This window comes from Alosa alosa, chromosome 8 (assembly GCF_017589495.1).
Source record: "Alosa alosa isolate M-15738 ecotype Scorff River chromosome 8, AALO_Geno_1.1, whole genome shotgun sequence".
Taxonomy (NCBI): Eukaryota; Metazoa; Chordata; class Actinopteri; order Clupeiformes; family Clupeidae; genus Alosa; species Alosa alosa.
In genome coordinates this window covers 25,446,535-25,472,859 of record NC_063196.1, presented here as the reverse complement: position 1 = coordinate 25,472,859, position 26,325 = coordinate 25,446,535, and the positions used below count along the sequence as shown (strand labels likewise).

General features: G+C 41.5%; 3 protein-coding genes across 3 annotated transcripts; 2 read left to right on the top strand and 1 right to left on the bottom strand.

Annotated features, from left to right (window-relative positions):
* Positions 1-300: 300 nt before the first annotated feature.
* Positions 301-5,840, bottom strand: actc1a (actin alpha cardiac muscle 1a). The gene is made up of 9 exons (XM_048250103.1): positions 5,738-5,840; positions 4,263-4,413; positions 3,992-4,120; positions 2,889-2,999; positions 2,676-2,760; positions 2,195-2,356; positions 1,790-1,981; positions 1,190-1,371; positions 301-969 (listed from the first exon to the last, which is right to left on the bottom strand). The coding sequence occupies exons 2-9, from the start codon at positions 4,389-4,391 to the stop codon at positions 826-828; spliced, it is 1,134 nt and encodes a 377-aa protein (XP_048106060.1). The 5' UTR covers positions 4,392-4,413; positions 5,738-5,840; the 3' UTR covers positions 301-825.
* Positions 5,841-10,521: 4,681 nt separating this feature from the next.
* LOC125299654 (galactocerebrosidase-like) lies at positions 10,522-18,274 on the top strand. The gene is made up of 17 exons (XM_048251017.1): positions 10,522-10,802; positions 10,923-10,991; positions 11,082-11,145; positions 11,709-11,822; positions 11,914-12,053; positions 12,167-12,205; positions 12,285-12,412; positions 13,126-13,284; positions 13,390-13,514; positions 13,651-13,778; positions 13,880-13,969; positions 14,975-15,064; positions 15,233-15,377; positions 15,564-15,744; positions 17,272-17,435; positions 17,543-17,619; positions 17,717-18,274. Exons 1-17 carry the CDS (start codon positions 10,656-10,658, stop codon positions 17,858-17,860), a joined length of 2,004 nt encoding a protein of 667 aa, XP_048106974.1. The 5' UTR covers positions 10,522-10,655; the 3' UTR covers positions 17,861-18,274.
* Positions 18,275-18,325: 51 nt separating this feature from the next.
* On the top strand, positions 18,326-24,734 carry LOC125299653 (adenylate kinase 7-like). Its single transcript, XM_048251016.1, is given in 19 exon segments — positions 18,326-18,448; positions 18,536-18,706; positions 19,558-19,666; positions 19,827-19,921; positions 20,003-20,113; positions 20,252-20,335; positions 20,437-20,476; positions 20,479-20,524; positions 20,638-20,728; positions 20,838-20,915; positions 21,076-21,225; positions 21,336-21,464; positions 21,607-21,649; positions 22,216-22,344; positions 22,464-22,532; positions 22,782-22,979; positions 23,867-24,084; positions 24,323-24,481; positions 24,590-24,734. Coding segments are annotated over 19 exon segments (2,049 nt in total). The 5' UTR covers positions 18,326-18,358; the 3' UTR covers positions 24,629-24,734.
* The last annotated feature ends 1,591 nt before the right edge of the window (positions 24,735-26,325 follow it).

Here is a 26,325-nt window from a genome sequence, read left to right as displayed (position 1 = left end):
CCAGGTTACCAGGTCATTTTAAGTATCGAGGAGTATTAACGTATCTAATTAAAATGCTCGATTTTTATTTCAGTGCAATTGCAACAATTTCATTGTTTCACATCTTACTTGCCAAACTTATGTTTTCACATAATGTTAAATGGATTGTCAGAAATGTCATCTTGACCATACATTGTTAGTCCAACCTGTGAGAATCTGAACAAATGTGGCCTTATCCCTAATTGCTGTCTAATAGTTGCCATTTTAACATCAAATCCATGTTTTAATCAAATGTAAAGAACAGGTCACACAAAGTCCATGTACTGTCATGGGTAACTATTTTTATTAAAACAAGACATGTATATACAGTAAACAGTACAAATGGAGACAGAGAGATTGTAGTAAGAAATGTTGCCCTTAAAGGTGTTTACCATATATGTGTGTGCTATATTCACCCATTGACTCGTTTGGTGTGCTCTGTGAACATGTTAAAGATGGAAATGCTGCTGTAAGGAGAAAGTAGAAGGAGAGATTTATGAGACAACATCTGTGGAATGCCATGTTCAAGGTGTTGGTGAAATCATGCTGCTTGTGTGTGCCTTAGAGAAGGGGTCAATCTTGACTGGATTCCATAGATGTCGGTCATTAGGGGATACAGCCTTTTAGATATGGTCAACTGCTTGAGCGACTGCGTCTGTTAGCAACACGACATAGGTCTCCGGATTCCGTGAATAAAGCTCTCTGAGATTTCTGACTTCACTCCCGACTGGCTGAGACTTCATTTCTCAATCTCTATACAAATTTCTGTTCCTACAAGATGGATGGAGTGGTAGCGAGTTTGGTTGCTTAGAAACACTTCCTGTGGACAATGGAGGGGCCTGCCTCATCATACTCCTGCTTGCTGATCCACATCTGCTGGAAGGTGGACAGGGAAGCCAGGATGGAGCCGCCGATCCAGACGGAGTACTTACGCTCAGGGGGAGCAATGATCTAGAGGGAGAAGAGAAGAGAACTGATGAGTACTATGGCTTGTCGTCTCTGGAGCTCAGTGAAATGCAGTCTTATGTCATATATGCCAGTGGGGTGAGAGTGATGGCAGACAGCCATTTTATTTTAGTATTTTTTATCTTCTACTGTCTCTATTGTGCAGTGGAGTTTTTTATATTTTATATACTTATATTACTTCTATCTATCTATCTATCTAGCTCACCTTGATCTTCATGGTGCTGGGGGCCAGGGCAGTGATCTCCTTCTGCATACGGTCAGCAATACCAGGGTACATGGTGGTACCACCAGACAAAACGTTGTTGGCGTACAGATCCTTACGGATGTCAATGTCACACTTCATGATGCTGTTGTAGGCAGTCTCATGGATGCCGGCAGACTCCATACCTGTCAGGTAAAGCAAACAAAAAAAGTCACACAGGTTAGTGTGGCTACCTTCTTCAAAAAATATGTTCATCTGAGGACTTGCACTACATTCTTTGATCACTAGAGGGCAATACGACACTAAACGTTGATGTTTTCAAAATATACTGCTCAAAAAAATTAAGGGAACACTTACAGTTTTCCACAATTGTTAAAACACATTTTTTGAAACCTTCCACCCTTTTCTCCATTCTCAAACTACATTCACAGAATGTCTGACAGTTCTTGCAAAATAAAACACTCGCTTCAAAAGTTTTACTTGTGCTCAGAGCCAAACAGTGTCAGAGTACCGATCCAGTGTATGATTAAAGTGCTCCCTTAATTTTTTTGAGCAGTATATATGTAAGATATATATGTAAGATAATACTCAAGGGATACTGACCAATGAAGGATGGCTGGAAGAGGGTCTCGGGGCAACGGAAACGCTCATTACCAATGGTGATGACCTGGCCGTCAGGCAACTCATATGACTTCTCCAGGGAGGAAGAGGAGGCAGCGGTGGCCATCTCATTCTCAAAGTCCAGAGCGACGTAGCACAGCTTCTCCTTGATGTCACGCACAATCTCACGTTCAGCTGTAGGAAACAAGATTCACGAAAGGGTGAGGATAGTTTCACATAAGTTTTGATCACCTAATACCACAGGTACATCTAGAATAATAGATAAAATAGACCCAGGCTATACATAAACCATTTGACAAAAGCACATCCTTATGAGATATTTTCTCAAATGTAGAAATGTTTTTTTGCATTTTCTTGAGAGGTAAGACAATTTTCAGAAGCTCTTACCAGTGGTCACGAAAGAGTAGCCACGCTCTGTCAGGATCTTCATCAGGTAGTCAGTCAGGTCGCGACCGGCCAGATCCAGACGCATGATGGCGTGAGGAAGAGCGTAGCCCTCATAGATGGGGACGTTGTGGGTCACACCATCACCGGAGTCCAGCACAATACCTATGGAGCAGCGAACAGATAAATAGTGAGACTGGTGAAAATACTGGAATTGGTGAAAAACTGGAACTGGTTAAAACTGGAATCAATTATGTTTTATTATAATCAAATTTGAAATGTTTATTTTTTTCTGTTTTATTCCACACTATTAAAACAAATGGGTTGTCCCTATCTGGACACAGAGATGTGATAAAAACCAATGCAAGTTGTGTCGTTTTCAACACAATCGTTTGAAGGAGGGCATGTGGTGCATTTTGATTATATAATGATTTGCCCTACTGATTGTAATTAGTGGTGAGTGGATCTCGGGGGGTATACTGACCAGTGGTACGGCCGGAGGCGTACAGGGACAGAACAGCCTGGATGGCCACATACATGGCAGGGACGTTGAAGGTCTCGAACATGATCTGCAAGGAGATTAAAGACAAGAGAGGCATGTTAAGCACGCCAGCACAGATCTTGCTCTCTATGACAGGCATTTGACCTTGGTGAAGAGGAGAGATATTGCTTGGCGCCTTCATAGGCGCTTTCTCACTTGGGTCATCTTCTCCCTGTTGGCCTTGGGGTTGAGGGGGGCCTCAGTGAGCAGGGTGGGGTGCTCCTCAGGGGCCACGCGCAGCTCATTGTAGAAGGTGTGATGCCAGATCTGACAGGGTGGACAGCAGACAGAGAAGAGGGTGTTAAACACAGGGCTTGTGGGCACTTCAATCATTATTACAAGTTGACCGATAATGGTAGCCTGGCGGGCCATCCTATATCATTGAAATGTATAGTCTGGAATCGACCCATTCACCTCGCTTAATCCAAGGGGCGGGCAGAGAATTGTCTTTCAAACTGCCTAGACATGCAATAGGCCAGCGCTACGACCATATCTGTATCCGGTCGGCAAAACCGCAAATTACATCCTTCTTCAAAAGGAATGACTTAAGTGCATTGTGTTGCTCAACTTTCAAAGAAAAGCACCAAAAAAGCACAAGTCCAACTCCTCCAAAGTTGACGCCTACACCGATTTAAACAACCGCTCTTCGTTCGCCATAGCCACCTTCCTTGTTGTTCACCGTTGTAGGACTGTTGTCATCCTGTTAAGCCCGCCTTAAGACTCTCTAACAAAATAGAGCGCTGTGATTGGATGACGCCCACGGCGTCAGCCAATAGAAATTCCTATGGTTTGCTACTAGACGTACAGGCTGAGCAAATTAATTTGCTGCTGCTAGTTTGTGTCTAGATTTCTAGGCTACGATAATGGCTAACGGAGGCTAATATTTTACTTTATTTTGTTAACTCATGAGAGAGTTGAGTAAGGCCGGGATTCACAAATCATACTGTCACAATATTTTACCCACTTTAACAATAATATCTGATTCAACGATTCTGCAATACATTTGCAAAAGATAAATCTACCATACCGAAATGCAAATGAAATGTGCAAATAAAGTCAAAAGGCAGAAAGCCGGAATTGTGTATTTATTCCATTTCATTTGTAACGCCGAGGCTGATTTCTGTATCGATATTTTGTCAACCTAAAGTTGACTATGTACAATAGATGAATATATTGCAGATAATGATCTAAATTGACTCCATTACTGTCTGTATGAGTGTATGTGTGAGGTAGTGTTTTGCGTTTTTTGGGCTACCAACCTTCTCCATATCGTCCCAGTTGGTGATGATGCCGTGCTCGATGGGGTACTTCAGGGTCAGGATACCCCTCTTGCTCTGGGCCTCGTCTCCGACGTAGCTGTCTTTCTGACCCATACCCACCATCACACCCTGTTGGGAAGACATGCAGAATGTCAGAACTTACGCCAGCTGCGTAACCGCCAGTAACAAAATACACAAAAATATACGTTTACCATAAAGCGTAATTTATAACAAACAGTGGTGAGCTTATGTCAAAGTTGTGTAGGCCTACCTGATGACGGGGCCTTCCAACGATGGAAGGAAAGACAGCGCGGGGAGCGTCATCACCGGCAAACCCAGCCTTGACCAAGCCAGAGCCATTGTCGCATACAAGGGCGGTAGTCTCGTCGTCGTCGCACATGATTGGTCTTTTCTGGGATGGTCTAGTGAACCGAAACACAAACGGTGAATTTGCGTAACAGAGATGCGTCTACTCAGAGAAATAATCTCAAACACAGTTGTCTTGAGTCTACTGGATTCACTGTGCGTTATGAAAAGTGAAAAGTGTGTAGACCAACTTAGTTAACTATTTTAAGTTGATTTAGGCCTACATGCTTGCGCATCAAATGTAAACATTACTTTTGCTGTCATGAAAGTCTTGATAAAGCACCCGAAAACGTTGCTCTTTTCGCAATGCAAATACCGTCTCAAAACATATCACAAGCAACAATGCATCACCTATGCTGATAACAATAAAGTCAAAAAGGGACATAGCCAAGCCCCCAAAATTCAAGTTGCTATTTTGAGCATCAGCTCTTGTCATTCCATCCAACAGCCCTCCTGAGCCTCCTATCTGTAGCTATTTCACAGCTGAAGGAGTTTGTCCACTGACAGCTGAGTGCGGTGTCTGCATCCAGTCACAGCTGCCCCCTCAGGGAAGGCTAAGCTAGCCCTGCTATGCATAAACCATGTGCTAAAATCTTTCTGGCCCTGACAGCAGCTACCATCTGAGTGTTTAGCCTTGAGAGTGAAGTACACAAGAACACAGCTGAACTCGACTGACCAGACTGAGACTCCCTTACAAGATCCAGTTATTGTTCACACCTTCAACTACTGTCACAATGCTATTCCTTGTACAACCATCAGTCCTTAATTGTTTCAAACTCACTCTGCATCTCTGTATCTATTTGAAGTACCTGTGATTCAAGAGAAGCTTGATCTTTCTAGATGGGTACCAAACTCACACAATCTGACAAGCACTCGAATCAGCTGGCTTTGCCTTACTGGAATCACTTGTCTCTTGTCACTATGCTGGTGTTTAGACCACGATTCATTCTGTGCATCTTCCTGATGTAGCCATTATTTTTTTCTGTTTATCCTTTTGAAGAAGCCACTATACTTTCTGTATATCATTTAAAGTACACACTATTTGTCTGTATCCTTTAAAGTAGTCACTATTTTTCTGTATCCTTTAAAGTACACACTATTTGTCTGTATATCCTTTAAAGTAGACACTACTTCCTATATCCTCCGGAAATATCCTCTATATATTCTGTGTATCATCCTGAAGTAGCTTCTATTCTGTCAGTGTATCCTCTTGAAATATAGCCACTATATTTTCTGTGAATAATCCTGAAGTAGCCACTATTCTTTCTTGGAGTAGACAAGACACTATTAATTCAGTGTATCCTTCTGAAATCACTACCATTCTGCCAATTCTTTCTCCTGTAGTAGTCCATAGAAAGATAGGCAGTGGGAGTCACTCACCAAGTTGTACCGCAAGACTGGAGTTTCCTCTGGGACAAAGGGCAAGGGTCTCGGAAACTCCTTAAATATGCCCGTGTTCCAGGGGGGTCGGGAGCTAGGGGCGGGCCCTGGGCTTCACACAAGCCCAAATAAGAGCTGCCCAAAAGTCACCCGCGTAAACGTGCATCTATGAGTGCATGCAGGGGGGCCTTTGACAGGACGCCACTAAAATGGAGAAATGTTTCCTATAGGAGACAGGAATCCATCCCCGTCACAAAAATAAGACTGAGCACAGAAGTGTTGTCATTATGGTTTAGTCACTCAGAGCAAATACATATTGCATATAATATCTCATTAAATTGTATCAGTGAGATATTGATCTCTTCATCTTACTTTATATGGTTGTCAATTCAGTGTATGGCATAAGAATGTATAACCTTTTAGTCTTTTAGTAGATATACTAAACATTCTGCAACAGTTAAGGCAAATCAAACAATCAGAATGATAGAGCTTTAACTTGACCTTAATATACAGCTTGTGATATTGCATAATGCTATTCCTCTACTTTGTTAGAAATATTTTCATCTATAAGAGTGTTCTTGTGCATTATGAAATTGGTATTATGCACCACTATGCTTGAGGAGGTTGATGAAATGGCCTGGCTGTATTGCCCAGTAATTGCTTAACACAGTGGGGAGCAGAGCCAGGAGTCCGATGAGTTAATCATACATAACTACAAACCAATCTGTCATTTCCTTACTGGATGCAGTCAGAGGTCAAAAGGTAACTAGAGAGACCTTGACAAGTATCAGTTGCATCATGTTAAATCGTATCTGTCTCTGAAAAGTGGCGTTGATGGGGTGTCACAGGAACAGAGCTACTGTAACTGGATATGAGTTTTTTGATGGGGGGTGGGGGTGTCAGGGTGAGGGGAGACCTTGTAGACATGGAGGTCTCCTTAAGGAGCAGTTGGTGGGTATTTGGCTAGTGTCTTATGGGACCCCCTCCTCTGTTAGCCTCTGGTAAGGCATGTGGACACTCAAAACATGCCAGACAGCTGAACACAGTTGTCTGTGTCCTTTGTCTTTGCCTGTGTGTGTGTCTGATTGTCATGTGTGTGTATGTGTGTGTGTGTGTGTGTGTGTGTGTGTGTGTGTATAACGTGTGTGTATGTTTGTGTGCATGTGTGTGTGTGTGTGTGCGTGTGTGTGTGCGTGTGTGTGTGTGTGTGCGTGTGTGTGTGTTTCTGATTGTCTTGTGTGTGTGTGTGTGTGTGTGTGTATGTGTGTGTTGTGTGTGTGTGTGTGTGTGTGTGTGTGTGTGTGTGTGTGTGTGTGTGTGTGTGCACAGCGATGGGGGTTGACGCCTTCTCCACAACTGCTCTCGAACGTCCCGTGGCAAACCCCTCATCGGCGCACTGATTGGCCCAGCTCTCTCCTTTTAGGGTCGTGCTGGGTGACAGGTGGCTGCAGGCGCACATCAGCGCAGTGCCTCTACTCCGGGGCGTCAGCCCCAGCTCCTTATTCGTCACCTTTACCCAACCCACTTCTTCCCCTCGGAGGCCCACCCTCTGCAACACACCCCCCCCCCCCCATGCTCATCGTCTCTTGTACCCTATGAGGAAATGAGAGTCTTTTTTTTTCCTATATAGAGTCTTGGGGTCAGGGACTTATTCGCTGGGGTCCCACAGTGCCGCCGAGCTTAGTGAAAGGCCACTGACCTATTTCTCTATTTCGAGGTTCTGGATTTGCATGACAGAATGCAATGTTCTCGTGGTTACCTGGATTATTAAGCAGTAGTACTGACATTTAGGAAGCATCTTTGGAAGCATCCAAATATGGTGGAGTTGAATTGTAACTTAAATCTCCCCATTTCTGTCTATGAAGCTATTCATGTTTTAGAAAAAAAGTGTGTCCTTATAAAGTGTGCAATGAATATTCATATATATAATAATATATATTCATTATGTTTTGGATCTCAAGCTGAGATAGAAGCAAAGACAACTTCTCTTGTATTTGCCTTTATTCAAATATAACATTTACGGCTCAATCACTTTGTACTTTGACTTTGTAAGGGACTCTGAAGAGTCTGTAGAGTGACTCAATATGCTTGAGGTCTGTGGCATAGTTGGATTATGTGAGAGCATTTTTGAGCTCCACACGTCCCCCCTTCCTGGGCTAGCGTCTCTATTTTTAAACCTTCTTTACAACCGCAGCATAGATAGTAGGTAGACGCCATCCGCTAGGATTCTCATGCATGGCTGTATTGTCTGTCAAATGTCACTGACCCCTCTGGCCACTTCTCGCCTGTGCTCCTCTGTCAATCAAGCACAGGTCATGTTGGTGTGTTTTAATTTGTGCTATACATTTACAACTACATGTCACTTTTTGAAGACAATAGGTTTCTGTGGGGTGCTCTGTCCTTATAGGGAAATTTGGGGAGCACCAGAATTGCCTGTTTCGGACAGCTGTCTAATTCATTGCCCCTGACTGCGATTCAGTGTAGTCACAGCTGTTTGTCACAAATGCTCTTTAACATTCATAGCCTCCTGAAGAATGGTTTGTTGACCACCACTAAATGTGTCTGTTACCAAGAATAGTTGAGGCCTTGGTTCACATACAAGAAAAACATAGAAAAAATGGAGGAGAAATACTGTTAAATGACTAATGTTAGGTGACATTTTTTGTCAACAACATACATCTATAAAAACATTATTTTGATCTAAGTTTTTTTAAGTTATATGGTAACTTAAAGTCATAAACATGCCACAATGTATGGTCATGATCAGGAAATACTCTGTTTCTCCTTTAAAGCTGATGTATATACTTTAACTGACATTTCATGTAAACATTTTGTCAACAGCTTGGTCTCTCCTACCATACATGTAACCAGGTACTTGCTGTAGTCAAGCTTTCCAGGAAGACTTGATGTTGACATGCGTGATGGAATACCTACATACTTTCCTGCGTAATGTGTGTGAACACTGGCAGTTGATTATGACAGACAATGCCAGTCCATTGACTAGTGAAGTGGGCTCTGACAGTTTAGATGAATTGTGGCTGCATGCAAGTGGTTCTTTATTTTATGAGCCAGAGTATCTAGCATACCAAAGCCATTGTGGCATTGGCCCATGGCTCTCTGCCATGGTGAGATTTAGACAGACAGACAGGCAGACAGGCCCCCCCCCACAGACACACACACATTCTCTCTCTCTCTCTCTCACACACAATCTCAGGGATCTCTTATGTGGAATTTATTACATTTAACAAATTAGTTTACTCATGGGGTAGAGGCAAGTGCATGTGTAGGCCTAATCAGTCAAATGTATTCAATATGAGAGATTTAGCCTGGTGTTTCAATGGATTGAAAATGTCAATATTTTACACAAGAACTACAGCCCATTTTAGAAAATCGAAAAATGTTGATAGACTATTGGAAATGTAGACATGTGGGATCGTTTCTAGCTAATAAAAATAACGGCATGCTGTGAAGTTACATGCAGGTCTCTTTTACAGAGGAAACCCATGCTAAAATAAAACTCTGTACGTCATGGCTTGGGTAGGCTTACTCTATTCGTAAAATATTGAACACTGTTCGTTGCTACCCCCCTTAATTTACTGTTCGCGGTCAAATTTGACCGGACAGTTTTAACTGCTCTTAAATACCAATACCATGACAAAAAGTATTATTTAATAGAACATTTATTGTAAACAGAACCTTATTAGTACATTAACATCTACAACACGTGTGGGTGTGTGTTTCTGTATGTGCGTGAACACTCACTGGTGGTTCACATGCACAAGTGGCAACATGACAACATGAACTGACAACATGAACTGTGTGTGTGTGTGTGTGTGTGTGTGTGTGTGTGTGTGTGAGAGAGAGAGAGAGAGAGAGTGGGTGTAAATGTATCTGTGTGTGTGTGTGTGTGTGTGTGGGTGGGTGGGTGGGTGTGAGTGTTTCTGTGTGTGCGTACATGCATGTGTGTGCAAACATTGGTGATTCACATGCACATGTGGCATGACGACATGAACTGTGTGTGTGTGTGTGTGTGTGTGTACATGTACATGTGTGTGTATGTGTCTGTTTGTGTGTGTGTGTGGGGAGTGTGTGTTTCTGTGTGTGTGTGCATGCATGTGTGTGCGAACATTGGTGATTCACATGCACAAGTGGCAACATGAACTGTGTGTGTGTGTGTGTGTGTGTGTGAGTGGGTGTACATGTGTGTGTGTGTCTGTTTGTGTGTGTGTGTGTGATGGGTGTGTTTCTGTATGTGCGTGAATGCATATGTGTGCGAACATTGGTGGTTCACACACACAAGTGGCAACATGACAACTGACAACATGTACTGAGTGTGTGTGTGAGTGTGACTGGGTGTGTGTGTGAGTGTGACTGGGTGTACATGTGTGTGTGCTTTATGTGTGTCTGTTTGTGTGGGTTTGTGTGTGTGGGTGTGGGTGCTTCTGTGTGTGCATGCATGCATGTGTGTGGGAACATTGGTGGTAAGTTGTAGGAGTGTGTGTAAGGAGATGTCTTTTATCTCCTGCATGAAAATTTCTAAGTTGAATAAATCACTCAAAATTCAAAGAAAGTAGTCACAATAAATGCTATGTGTTCAAACTCCTTTTGTGAAGGATATCATAAGATCTTGAGGCAATCTGATGAAAAATGCCATATTTATGGTAGGCTACAAGGAATGTGTAAATCGGTCATCTTTGACCGGAACAGTGTTAGAAGGTTACAAAGTGCGTATAAATTGCGCTCGGTTCAACCCTGATGCACTCGAACAGACCCCAACAACGTGTAATAAGGAAGTAAGTTGGTCATATGACAATTCATGTGCCGACGATGTGTAACCACTGTTTTTGGATTTTCAAGCGGTAGCTAACATCTAAAGTTTTGCATTCGGTCTGAAATGCCTACCATTTCACTCCACTAAATGGCTTCTTGCTGCTTTTTAACTTCAACCCTCGGCATATTCCTCTCACTGTGGATAAGCATAATCAATGCCGAGTTCTATGTTATAGATGATCAGATCGGTCTTGGGAGACGATTTGACGGAATCGGTGGCTTAAGCGGAGGAGGGGTAAGCATTTTTAACACAGCTGTCCGCAAACATGGATGAATAGAAGGTAGCCTAATTACTGTAGCCGTATTGAGCCACTGTGTTGCATTTAGTCGTCGCTTTTGTGTTTCTTCTTTCTAGGCTACGTCAAGACTTTTGGTCAATTATGATGAACCATATCGTGGCCAAATATTAGACTATTTGTTCAAGGTAGGCTACGTTTATTTCAATGTTCAATGGGCTATCAATAGCCTACCAGCTGTTCTAAAAATAGTTTAATTTAATCTGTTGTTTTTCTAGCCAGACTTTGGCGCTTCCTTACAGATTCTGAAAGTTGAAATCGGAGGAGATGCACAGACTACTGGTAGGTTAAATCATGACACTTGAATCAACTCAAATGAAAGAAATTGCCACTAAGACCACTTTTATCATTCATATAATAGGCCTATGTAGGCTCTATGTATCAGTGATGGGGTTAGGCTTGGCCACTTATGGCTCATCTGGTTAGGTCTAACTAGTTGTGAAGCCATCTACAGTAGGCTACAAAAAATATGCAGGTAGAGAACACATGAATTTACATAATCGTGAATTTAGTCAGGCCCTCTTTGGCCACAAAGCCAATGAAACAATCAGAAGTCACACTTTAATCTTCAAACACTTATCTTCAGTGAAACTCACATTATTCACAAAAAGCCGGATATAACACTTTAAATCTTGCAGATCATGAATGTTGAGTTGACTATCGGTGTCCCTTAAATAGACATGCATTTTATCACTTGGTCTCACAAAACTGCAGAAAATATTTAAAGTGAAGTTATATAAAAAGTTCTTGAACATATCTATTCTCAGACATACAAATGCAGAAGTGTATTGAATCATTGTGGACTATTTCAGCTTTTGTAAATAATGAGCCGTGTTGCTTCTCAGATGGAACAGAGCCCTCTCACATGCACTATGAAGGAGATGAGAACTACTTCAGAGGATACGAGTGGTGGCTGATGAAAGAGGCCAAGAAGAGGAACCCTGACATTACTCTGATTGGTAAGACATTGCAAATGTTTCTCAAGAAGAAAACTTGGGTTTTTGTTGACCCATGATAGAAGTGTTTTTTTTTTTTTTGCTTCTCTTTCAGGCCTTCCTTGGGCATTTCCTCGTTGGGTGGGTAAAGAGCAAAGTTCGCCATACCACAATCCTGACGTCACTGCTGGTTATGTTGTGTCCTGGGTCATTGGAGCAAAGCAGTATCATAACCTAAATATTGACTATGTTGGGGTGAGTGAATTATGTTTACCCCTTATCCAGAACTGTCAGTATTATCATTGAAATAAAAGCTGACTTAATTAATTAGTTAATGTCTCTCAATCTATCATCTTGCTATTTTAAAGATATGGAATGAAAGGAAGTTTGATGCTGAGTATATTAAGGTAAGAGATGATATCCAAAATATTTTGTTTTCTTGCAAGTCTTTTCTCTGTACTGTAGTTATGTCTCTCGTTTGTCTAGATTTTAAGACGCACGTTAGATAAGGCTGGCCTTACTGATGTGGGCATCATTGCAGCTGATGGGAACTGGGACATATCCATTGCCATGGCACTGGATCCCCAACTTTATGGGGCCATTGATATCATTGGGTAAGTGGTGTGAACATCATTGGAAAAAGTAGAACCATATGTTATTTGTAAATAAAAACATATATACTGTCTAAACCTCCACAATCTTAAACTGACAGCTTTTATATGTAAGGGATAATGTATAGAACGCCGGTCATTATTGGGAAAATAAGTCCCGACAGGGCGAACCGGACCCCGACGCGCAGCGGAGGGGTCTTGTTCTGCCCTGAAGGGACTTATTTTCCCAATAATGACCGGCGTTCTATACATTATCCCGCTCATTACACAGCTACTTGCCAAAACGAAACAATAAACTCCCCACAATATAACTTTTTAGCCTATAGCCTATATAGCCTATTTGTTACCGTTCATCGTGGCTTTTGCTGAGAAACAAATAGTTCAGAACAACACACGCTTGTTCACACTGAACTTGAATCAAACATTCTTTAGAACAATGAACAGCCGTCTGGTTTTCACTTTTGAATGAAGTTCCAGTAGTTGCGGAGTGATATGAAAGATCTGAATTAGAAGCACAAACTCTGTTGCCATTGACAGCAGTCATTATTTTTTTTAGAGGTCCTCTAGTTAAAAATAACGACCGCTAGAACTTTGGGAGATCCCATTCAAGTCAATGGAGCGTTCTACTTGCATTGTGAAGAGCAGTGTAATAATCATTCATAAAACTTTAAAAAATAAGATGCTGATGGTAGCTTTCTTTCTATTGATACTCCCAGGGTTCACTATCCAGGAACAACGACCATACCTCAAGCTTTGTGGACCAGGAAGACACTTTGGTCCTCGGAAGACTACAGCACCTTCAACCACAACGATGTGGGCGGGGGCTGCTGGGCACGCATTCTCAACCAGAACTATGTCAACGGGAGGATGACCTCGTACGTTTCCACCTCCCTCATCTCAGAATACGTGCCTGTCCTTTTAAAGGGTCAAAGACTTCAGTAGAGCTCACCCCTACTATTGTGTATGTATTTTATTTTTAGCACCATCTCCTGGAACCTGGTGGCAAGTTACTATGAAGACCTCTCATTCGGACGGGATGGGCTGATGACCGCCGAGGAGCCCTGGAGTGGGAACTATGTGGTGGAATCCCCCATATGGATAACAGGTGTGAAACGGATTTATCTGTTTTTGTTTGTTTGTTTGTTTGTTTAGTTTTCTTTTCACATTTATTCTCCTAGTCTGTATTTAATGTTACAGCATGAATATTTGTATATTTATTTATTTGTTTTATTACATTACAGCTCACACCACCCAGTTTGCAAAGCCAGGTTGGAGGTATCTAGAGACCGTCGGAAACCTAACACATGGTGGAAGCTATGTTTCTCTGACAGACGGGAAAGGGAACCTTACAGTCGTCATAGAAACTATGGTAAGTGTGTGGTGAGATGTGCAATACCTGTCTGCCTTAAACCAGAGCACAATCACACAATCAGGGGGTCAGAATTATCACTGTTTGTTACTGTTTTCCAGACGCATGATCACTCCATATGCGTTCGACCTCCACTGCCACCTTACAAGGTGTTCCCTCAAAATGCAACATTCCATCTCAAGGGCTCTTTCGTAAGTCAGGTCTTCCCAGTCGTCTTCAGATCTAAATGCTGGCCTGGGGCCGTATTCACAAAGAATTTTAAGGCTAAAAGTAGCTCCTAAGTGGCGAATTTAGGAGCAACTCCTAAAAATAATGGACATGTCACTCCTAACTTTAAGACTCCTAATTTTTTTCACTGAAAGTAATTCACGAAGCATTTTAGACCTAAAAGTAGCACCTGGGACAGTCTGGGACAGCTTAAAAGAAGTCGAGAGGACTCCTAACTCACTAAGACCTATTCACAAACACCTTTTTGTGGCATTTCGCGTCGCGATGTTTTGAAATCCTTTGTGGCTACAGGAGCTTCCAATCGCGAGGGAACAATTTTGCATTGTAGGCATAAGGGATGCAATAACGCCACCAACAACCAAAACTACTCATTGTCAACATGTAAATGAAATGTAACGTCTCTTTGTGAATTAAATTAAAATGTTCTCCTCTTTGTAAACGTAGGCATAGGCTATGGTGACAGATTAATTTAATAATGTTGCAAAGATACTGCATCAATCTGTATGTTTCATTAGGTTAGGCTATTTGTTTTGCCTTACTCTTTATTCATTTAGGCTAGGCCTTTTTATTCAGTTATTCATCATCTTCCATCCTTCGCACTACTTGTGTAGCGCACGCATTCTCAGACCTGTCACCTGTCACTCATCATCGTAAGGGAGGTGTTTGGAATCATTCCCGCGTTACAATAATCAGCCAATCAAGGTGGCCACTTCAATCAAGCTCGTGCATGAGTAATGACGTCATCCATAGCAACGAAGACTCACTCTTAGTTTAGGAGTTGTCATTTTTCCTTACTAAGAGTAGGTCTGAAAGGCTTTGTGAATAACCTTTAAGAGAAAACTCCTAGCTAAAATCTTTTAGTGTGATTTAGGAGTACTCCTAGTGGTAAGATAAAAGGCTTTGTGAATATGGCCCCTGATCTGTTCACAGATCAAACACTGAATATGATCTGTGTTCACTCACCTTAGGCAACAGTCTCTGAGCTTCAGTTATGGTACTCCAAATTTGACTTTGCAAACTCAAAGTCTACCCTCTTCAAGAAACTACAGACTGTCAAGGTAAACATTTGTTTTTGACTGTGTAATCACATACACAGTCAATATGTATTTGATATAGAATGGTCTTCTATTGTCAAACTTTGCAATCATTCTGTATTTGTGTGCGTCTACGTATAGGTATGTTTGGAAAACCTGAAATGTAACCCAATCTGCTGAATCTTCCCACAGGTTTTTGATGGATTCTTCACCTTGAGCTTAGGTGTTGATGAAGTTTACACCTTAACTACGATCACAACTGGACAGAAGGGCCGCTACACGGACCCACCCAATTCATCCCCGTTCCCTAAGAAGTATCTTGATGACTTTGATGTCCGTAAGGCCCCTCTACTGAACCATATTCACTTCAGACATGTTTGACTTGTCCTCTCGGAAACTAGCCGACAAAATTGAAATAAAAGTTATTAGTACATGCCTCTCCTGACAGGATGAAAGAGGAAAAATATATACTTATTAGATGTGTGTATTCCATTATTAAATAGCCTTGCTCTGTCCTCTATAGGGAATCCTTCCTTTGATGAGGCTCCTAACTTTGCTGACCAGACTGGTGTGTTTGAGTACTTCCAAAATCTGACTGACCCAGGAGCTCATGTCTTCACACTACGACAGATTGTCACTCAGCGCCCAATAGCCTGGGCAAATGACGCAGATCAAACCATCAGCATTGTCGGAGATCATAGCTGGTATGTTGACTCAGCTTTATGATCAGAAACATACTGTGACTGGAGACAATTGTGAATTTGTTAACCTGTAGTTAGATTAGAGTTATAAATATTGCCCCGAGACTACCAGGGGATTTACTAAAGTTGCAGGGGAGAGCTAACCTGACCCTAGCCAGATTAATTTCGTTCCGCTTAGCTCCGCCTAGCTTCACTCACATCCATCTGGGACCTCTTCCATTGAGAGTGATTTCTGCAACTGACTTTATGGTTCAGCCAATCAGGGCCTTGGGCGGAGTTTCATAGATGTGACATAAGCGTAGAAGCGACTGTGAGACTGTTATTAAGCGTCCACGGGTTGGCTTCGATGTGAGTGGTTGAAGTAGCACGTCAATAGATGACGGACAAGTGGCTTATTCAATCATATGCAAGCATTTTTTGATTAGGCCCAGCCTTCTGAAGCAACACTTCAATGGATCGGTTCCAGATGGATGAGTGGAGCTAGGCGGAGCGAAATTCATCTGGCTAGGGTCAGGTTAGGGGATAGCTAGCCTGGGTAAAAACAGATGAACCTATTAGCAATTAGCCCTGCAGATATGTCTAGAACCGCCAAAAACCCTGGAAAAAAATCTTAACGTACCAATTTACGTTTATGTTTATGGAATTTGGCAGATGCTTTTGTCCAAAGTGATGTACAAAATATAACAATACAACAGTTAAATTTAACAGTAAACTGTTTTAAAAGGTTGGTAAGACTACAATAAGGTCAATACAATTTCAATGATCAATAATGGAAATAAACAAATACCATAGATAGATAGATAGATAGATACTTTATTGATCCCCAAGGAGAAATTCAAGAAATTTAACTATACAAACCATAACTCCTAAGAACCACTTAATTAATTAAGTGTAGGCTGAACAGATATGCCTTTAGACCCTTCTTGAAAGACCCAAAGCTATTGCAGGAACACTGCTCATTGCACCACTGAGGAAAACGGCTCCTACACACAGCTGCGTGCGTTGCAGTGCTGGAGATGCATCCCATTCACTTTACATAGGCTCATGTCATCCGTTACCGAACTGAATTGTGGGTCCGTTGCGTCGCGATTCCCCCGTCGCTCGCGTTGAGAAGTTCAGCTGTTGCTGCACCGACAGACGGCACAGGCCAATCAGGCCAATCAACGGACGGCACCAACCAATCAATTTACGGTTATACTTCAAGTCATTTGCATAGCTACCGTCGGGAACACCCACTGGCATGCGTTGACAGAACGCAACTGTGTGTAGAGGCCGAAAGTGTCTTGAATTTGACCCAGCGTTTATGGCTGGTTGATATCCACTGCTGGTTATACCCCTTAGAAATCGGAAGTGGATGTATCTAAGCCAGCATTTCTTGCATGAACAGTAATTTTCTACTCTCCCCAAACCTCCTGCAGTGTTGGTTCATTAAGGATAAGTGTTTTATTATGTATAAACAATGTATTTTATGGAATGCAATCTTTATGTACTTCCTGTGTGATGATGATGGGTATCGTCACTGATTTTCAGGAGAGATTTGACTGTCACCTGTGACGTCTTAATTGAAACCGTGAACACAGGAGGTGTGTTCATTGCTGCTAGAGTGGACAAGGGAGGCGAGTCTGTCAGGAAGGCTATGGGAGTCTTCTTCTGGGTGTTTGCCAACGGCACTTACAGCGTGACCAATGATATTGGTAAGTGACATACTTCAGTGAATTGATTAAAAAAAAAAAAAAAAAATCACAAACTGACTTAACAACATGTATCGTTTGTCATTGTTGTGAAATTTGTTTATTTGAAGATGGGAAGATGGTGCGAGCAGAGGGCTTATCAGGAACAAGAGCAGGCAAATGGTACACCCTGACCCTCACAGTCGAGGTAATGGTCAACAATAAAAACTGAGGTATGCTTGCCGTTTCTACCCTGTTCATAAACTGTTGGTTAAGTATAAATGTTTTCTTATGTTTGTCTGCAGGGACAATATGCTTATGGAATGCTGGATGGATACCCACTGTGGAAGAATGCCGTAATTCTAAACCCAAAGAATGGATGGGCTGCCATTGGAACATACTCTTTTGAATATGCCCAGTTTGATAACTTCCAAGTGCTGGCAGATTGAATAGCCTAGCTGTTCTTCACAAAAACTCTGTGTACATTCCAGTTCCCAAGCACATAATTGTGAGCGCTGTCTTGTTAAACATATCATTCCATGGTTGGGTTGAATGTTGAATGTGTTTCATTCCTGAAGATTCTCTGGTCCCCTAACAGATCACAGGGGCAATTTTATTCAGGTGTAGTTGAATGTACTTCTCAAAGTATTTGTGACTTACATTTAAAATAACAATAGATTAAATGAATGTGAAATCTAAAAATCAAGGGGAAATGTTTACTATTTTATTTAGATTGGAATTATGAAAGGGTTCAAGGCTTCCTAGACCATGCTGTGCCAGTGTTAATGGATCCCTTGCCATTTCACTTTTATTCATGCGTGCCTACAAATGATTCTGTTTTTTGGAATAAATTTGGAATAAACGACCGTCTCCGTTCTTTGATGCGCGTGGTCTTTAGTAGGCCTAGCCTTGACAACAGTGTCGCTTCTGCATAGCAACGGAAAACCATGGCCGACAAAAAGGGGGCAGTTGCAACGCGCACAAAACGAATATTTGTAAACAACGTTGATTCGTATTCATCAAAGAACATCGCAAAGGTAATGACCATAAATTGTGAACTCAAAATATTGGCATTTGATTTTTTTCTGTATAATATGAGTTTCTTATTGTTCGTGATGGGGTAGATTCTTTCGGCCTGTGTCCCTGGCGAGTCGTTGGGAGAGAATGAAGAGGAAGAGGAGGCCAGTAGTCTCGCTAATAGTAAAATCTCAACGTCACAACGAACCTTTCAGATTGTCGGGACTGTAGCGAACACAGGCGGAGAAAAGCAAAGTTTTACAGTAGAAGAATATTCCGTAAGTTTGTAACACCCTGGTATCTTGTTTAGCCTACATAGTACACACATGCACACATTTTCTAGTTCTGAGATCCTGGGGTTAAAGGTGACGCCAATTTAATATTAGGGGTTTGCACGTCGTGTCATCAGATCTGGACATCGCCATATTGGAGATACTTGCCTAGAAAGCATTAGGCACTGAAGTAAATCCCTAACATCGTCAAGGAAAATGGTTAATTATTGCCGTGTTTTATGTTGTACCAATAGGTCAGACTGAGAAAAACATCTGGTGTAGGTATCGACTTCCAAAAGTTATTAAAAAAAAAAAAGGAGAAGGGACAATAATGCCAGAAGTTATCAGAGGAAGGGGGGCGCTTGTGGTTGAACTTGGTACTTCGTCTCCCTCACCCAACTCCTATGGATCTGCGCTGCCAATAATCCGTAATTTCTCGAAATATCTCGCCTTTTCTTGTGGTCCAAGTCCTGCCCTATATGCCTTTGCATCTTAGACGCATTTTGATGAGCTTTTCTGTTGTTTAGACACGGCTACAATCACGTAAGATATCCAAAGTACATAATACTCCATTGTACTTCATTCACTGAGTATCGCCAATATGGCCGCGCGTGCTGGGTTACCATAGTTACCGGCCAGAACGTGACGTCGGTGCAAACCCCTAATTGATGATAAGGTTGTGGAAGATAAATATCAAAAATGAATTATATATATATATATATATATATATATATATATATAATAAAAGGGTGGAATAGGCCTAACATTATGGGTGTCAGTATTTAAGAGTAAACAGATACGCCCACACCAAAAATGGACAAAAAGATGTAATGCTCCCTTTGTTTTTTTCATTATAGTCAGATAACAGAGATGAACTTTATCAACGTCTGCTGGACTGTGATGTTATTGTGTATAACATTACAGAGGATGCTAATGAACTAGATGAGGCAACATGGGCCATCACAAGTAGGTGGATAAATCAAATTAATTTTGTTATAGAAGGTCTGAAGAATTTCTACTTATCTACCAGTTATCTACTTTATTCTTGATTTAGCTTAATGTTAAACTGTTTCACACACTGTTGTCAAGCACTCAATGTTGTGTTTTCACTTTGTATTGTCAACAGCCCTTCATACTTACATTGAGCACTTAGGAGTTCCAAAGACCTTCATTCTGGTGACACCACTAATGGCATGGGCCTTGACCAAATCCTCAGATCCGGTCAGTAACTTCATAAGCTGCACAGACTCAGTGATGACAAAACATCAACATAAAGTTCAGTTGTGACAATGTTTTCTTCAGGATGACCCTGACATTGCGCTGACCGAGGATGATTTCAGGAGACGAAGGCCACATCCAAACTACAAAGAATTTTCCGCCGTAGAGAAAAATGTGCTCAAGTTGGGTAGGACTGTAAGTGGAGGCTACCCACTTCATAAATTGCAGATTTAAGATTGAAGCTATTGATAAATGAAAATTGAAGTGCATTTTTCCCCAGCAAATCATGTACTTCTGTTCACTTGTCTTTCATTCCCAAAAAAATACTTTAAGAAAAAATCTCGGCTGTCCACATATGTGGTGACCTCAGCACTGCAGTATGGCATGGGAGAGGGCATTTTCCACCCCTTTTTCAAGGTACCGTAACACTGTCTTTAATGTAGATCTGTAGAATAACATGGATCATGTGCAAAGTCTAATTTGTCGCAATTTGATATGTTTTAAAACTTCACCACTAGATGGCGTGGCTTGGACAAGTGGAGAAAATTCCCATTTATGGGCTGGTACAAACGTCGTCCCCACCATTCACGTCAGTGACTTAGCAGGGTAGGCTGTTTTGTCCTGTCAAGATGTTGTGTAAATTGTATGCACAACACATAATATTGTCTTCTTGTATACATAGTTGAAGAATTACAATACATATATTTCTTAAATTTAAGGGTGATTCAAAACATCATTGATCACAAGCCGAAAGAACATTTCTTTTTTGCCGTGGATGACTCAAACAATACATTGGAGGAAATTATAAGAGTAAGACATTTTAAATACCCCACAAAGGGAAATGAAAATGAAGACATTATCACTGTGTTGCTTTACTGGAATCAGCATATTGGGATGTTTTTCATTTATCTCATACAAGGCGATCAGCCTCAGCCTTGGTACAGGGGAAACTGAACTGCTCTCAAAGGAAGCAGCTTTACAAGCAAAAGTGTTAACGGTATGTGTAGTGTACTGGGACTCACGGCCCTCTTGGGGTCAAGTTTGTTTGTTTGTTTGTGTGTGTGTGTGTATGCATGCATGCATGTATGCTACGGGATTCTCTGGAACCGATTTTGCCTAATTTATTTGGGTATTTTTTTCATCTTCTGTCTTAACAGCTGGCAGAGCTTGATTATTTAACTGTCAATCTTCGGGTTGATGGCTTTTCCGTGAAAAATACTCTCAATGTGCAGTGGGTGTGTGAAACTGGATTTGTGGAAAACCTAGGTCGTGTCATTGCTGAGTACAAGCACACAAGAAAGTTACTGGTAAGTTGTCTGGTGTGGAATGGATGTAGTTTTATCTGAACGATTCACTGATGGTAACATAAGGGCTACAGTATTGATACATTCTTGCAAATCCTCCTGCTCTCATGCAGCCAATCAAAATGTGCCTTCTTGGACCACCTGCTGTTGGAAAAAGCTCTGTGGCTGAAAAGCTAAGCAAAGTTTACCAAATTCATCACATTAACGTAAAGGCCATATTTGATGAAAATATTAAATCTTTGGTAAGAAATTTGATAACAAATACAACATATTAAAAGGCATAGAGGAATTTCATATCTTTTTCATGTGTTTCTTGTTGAATAGAAGTGCATTTTTTGCAGTTAAGCTACAGCTAACAAACATTAACCCAACTTTTTCTTTCAGTATCCAGTGGATGAAAATGATACTAACACCACAAAACCTCCTGGTGAGAGAATTATAGCAGAGAGTTCTTGTAAAGTTGTTTGATGTCAAGCTTTAATGCTAAATGCTTATATAGTAAAGGCATAATTGTCAATGATAATTTTGTTCTACTATGAATTCTGGTGTGTGTGTGTGCGTGCGTGCGTGCGTACACACGCAAATATGTATATGCATGTATGTATGAAATGGGGAGGTACACATCCACACTTTATTTAGGAAAAAAACCTAATACACCATTAGTATTCATATTTTATGTAGCAAAAACTTCTTGAATTTCCCCTAGGGATCAATAAAGTATCTATCTATCTATCTATGTATCTAGCAGTTACGTAGCAAAAGGTACAGGATATTAAACTGTAAGACAAATATATACAATGTCTCTGTGGTCCTCCTATCAGTCAAGCTACACCACAGTAAGAAATAGGTGTGTATGTGTGTGTTCAGTGTATGATGGAAATATATGATTTAAGAAAAGGTGGGGGACTGTATTGTTTGTCTATCGAGTGCCCAAAACAAATGTATTAATTTGTAGACTGTGAAGCCTGCCTACCTACATTTATCTGCTTGCAGAGTTGGATGAACAGACTAGGCATAGCCTCGTCAGAGAGAGGCTGAATTCAATGCCATGTCGAAACCACGGGTTTGTGCTTGATGGCTTCCCCAACACTTACTCTGAAGCTAAAGACTTTTTTTACAGTGGTACTCTGTTCTTGTTTAACTCTTCACACAGTACCAACATATTGTCCAAATGGCCTTTGTTGCATTTATGTTGAAATGAATCTCTATCTCTCCTCATCAAATTCTGAAATGAAATTTAGATGATTTTTCTATGGGATTGGAGGCGCACGGGCCAGGACTGAACTCAATTGATGCAAACATTATGCCAGGTCAGTCTACATAAATTACAGATGGGGGCAGCCGTGGCCTACTGGTTAGCGCTTCGGACTTGTAACCGGAGGGTTGCCGGTTCACTAATTTCGGATTGGGATAAATGCGGAGACCAAATTTCCCTCACGGGATCAAAAGAGTATATATACTTATACTTATACTTACTTATACTTAGATAACTGCATGCACAGGTTGCACTACGTAGTGCCACACCAGCTTTCTGAATCATCCTCTTGTATCCATTGCAGACTATATTTTCTCACTTGATGCCACTGATGAGTTTCTGAAGGAGCGAGTCCTCAATCTGCCCGAGAGAGCTGCGGTGAAAATGGGCTACACTCAGGACAAGTTCCTCGCCAGCCTGATGGCATTCAGAGAGGCCAACGTTGAAGACCAGACAGTACTCAACTACTTTGATGAGCAGGAAATCCACCCAGAAAGCATAGGTGATTGACACACAAAACGAGATGCATACAATACAAACATATAGTCAGTGAAAGTCAAGTCATTTAAAGGGGAACTTGGCAACTATTTCAACATAATAAACCCGTTTAGAAATCATTTGGATGGTTAAATTACCTGTTCCGGTGAAAATGGTGATTTTCCCCGCTGCCCCTAGCGTCCCCAGGTGGAAAACCAACCTTGCAACATTGAAACTACCGTCCCGGAAATAGAAGTGAGAAACAAGAAACTCGTTTTAAATCGTGTTTCTTACCTTGTAACATCCACATTGTTCTGCCGAACTTATGCTAACCGTTTCGCTAGCTTGTAAACAAATCCATGTACTTTATTGTTACCTTTTTCCACAGTTTGAAATAGCATAATGCACAATTTCTCCAGCAGAGGGGGAAATATAGCTAATCCTGCCAGCTAATCCAGTTTCTCTTTTAAATTCTGTAGCATATTCTAAAACAATGGAAATTGACATTAAGGCCTTTGCCTAACCCCCCACATTAGCTAGACAGCGACAAAGCAGCAGGCTGCCATTCATTTTTAATGGTAGTGGCCTTATATTTTGCAATAACTATTAAATCAGAAAAGTCAGGTTTTGTAACCAAAAAATACATCTGAAGTCCTGTACGATCTATCTGTCAGCCACCTAGCACATAGAAATCGGTAGTCATCAATCACCAGCGAAGCACAGCTTGGTTACGGCCCACTCTACGGCAAGTTGGTGGAGTTGTCGCTGTCTTTTGTAGCTAATGTGACTGTAGGGTAGGAGGTGATTCACAATTGATATGAAAAGACCAGCAATGCTATCAAATGAATCTCTAGTAGCATGGTCATTTTGTGGTTTTAAGTCTGTTGATTTAAAAAAAATTTTTTTTTAAAGAAATCAATGATTCAAATGACCGAGACAACCTGGCGGCCGTCGAGCGAATCACCACCCTAATCGGGGCACCCAATAACTATAGGCTGACGCCTGAGGAACAGAAAGCAGTGGAGCTCAAAGCCGATCTCCTGAGGCAGGAGAAGCTACAGCAGGAGGCTACTGAGGAGCGCATGGAGGCAGAGCAGGCAGCCAGGCTGGCTATCGAGCTGGAGAAATGGGTGAGTGTGTGAGATGACCTCCATGCACAAGGAATAAGCGACACTATCTTATGAATGTTCAGATTCTTGAATCAAAACCGCTTTTTGTTCTGTATTTGCATTCATTTTGCTTGATTTTGTGTGTTTGTTTTCATGGTGTAGCCCACTCATATTTGCAGTAGTAGAAGTGCACTGATATAATGTAAATGTAATATATTATGTTTTTTTTTTTAAACGTTTTCTTCTGGTGCCCGTACAGAAACGACACGTGGCTGAGGTGAAAAAGCAGGAGACCGAGCTTCTGGAAGCCCACTCCTTTCCCCTGCGAAACTACCTGATGAAGTACGTCATGCCGACTGTCTCTCAGGGGTTGCTGGAGAGTTGCAAAGCCAAGGCAGATGATCCGGTGGATTTCCTGGTCATTTTTTCCTGTTTTTTCCCCTTTGTACAGTATGCGGCTCTTCAGTATTGGAATGCTTTCCTGTTTCTGATGTGCCATGTTTATTGTTGTGTGCTTGTGTTCCAGGCTGAATACCTCCTGAGGAACAGTTTGGAAGATGACTGATCCATTGTTGCGTTGACATTTTGGATAATAAGATTATATTAAAAAGTGTTTTATTGACTTGGGCAATGTTTGTGTATATTGAATAAATGTTCTTTATTTCTTCCAAGTTTCTAGTTTCTTTTTGTAGGCTAGTTGTTTGAGAGATTGCATTGTGCATCATTTTACAGTGAGTGCTGGGTCTGCTGTTCAATCAAAGGTTGCTTATAGGCATTAAAGGTTGCTTATAGTGTTGCATTTTTTCACCTCTGTTTCTGCAGATGAAAAACTGAATAATGGATAACATGCTGATACTGAGTTGCAAATGAATAAATGAATGGCATGAGAATGGCCTGTCTATGGTGGGATCATGTAACAAAAATTGCTTGATAGGGGGCCTACAGTATATAATACCTATCTTGCACCCGGCCCAAGGTGGCGCAAAGCTTATTCTTATCTTACACCCAGTCAGTGGCAGATTTTTTTTTTACTTTTATTAAACCTTGCACCCTTGAGGTGGCACAGTGGTGTCAATCTAACAGCTTGACACTGAATATCAATAAAACCAAGGAAATGGTAGTGGATTACAGAAGGAAGCAGCAGAACTACCGTTACACCCCACTAATGATCAGCGGGCAACCTGTAGAGAGAGTCACAAGTTTTAAATACCTTGGTGTCCACATTACTGAAGACTTAACATGGACTGTTAACACTCAATATGTTCTGAAGAAGTCCAGACAACGACTCTACTTCCTTCGTCATCTAAGGAAATTCAAAGTTTCTACATCCATCATGAAGGCCTTCTACACTTCAGCGGTTGAGAGTGTTCTAACTGGTAGCATCATCACCTGGTATGGGAACTCCACAGTTAGAGATTGTAGTACTCTGCAGAGAGTAGTCGCTCAGCTGAACGCGTTACTATAAGAACTCAACTCCCTGCTCTACAAGATATCTATTCCAGAAGAGTACTCCTAAGAGCCCAAAAGATTCCGAAGGACTCTTCTCATCCTAACAATGGATTATTCCTACCGCTGAAATCAAGAAGACGCCTATGTAGTCACAAAGCCAGAACTGAGAGACTCCGGAGAAGTTTTTATCCCCAGGCCATCCGAACTCTGAACTCACACTATACTGACTTTGCACACATTCACTCCTCAGCACAACATTTCCCAACTCTGAACTCACACTATACTGACTTTCCTCAGCACTCATGACCCCCACACACACACACACACACACACACATACACACACCTACATGACTTTTAGCACTTTTACATCCCTCTCCCTATGCTACAGACCTTTTATTTATTTTCTTATTTCATCACACGTCAAAACACACACACACACACACATATCTGACTTTCTCCAACTTTTCTCCAACTCCAACACACACTTACATCATCACTGTCATCACCTCACATACATACAGCAACACTGCTTGCTACAGTAAGCCTCCTCTACATACTTGCTGCACACTGCCCCCTCCTCCCCCCTACATACACAGCACATTGTCTCAGGATCTTCTCCAACACACATCCTCTACATACCTACAGCACACTGCCCCCACCTACCCACACACACACTACACACACACACACACACAGTCACTGCTCCACTCCCCTCCTGCCCACACACACATCTTCACTGTCATCACTCACATACATCATACATACAGTACTCTGCAATAGTAAGTTCCTTCACCATACTTGCAGTACACTG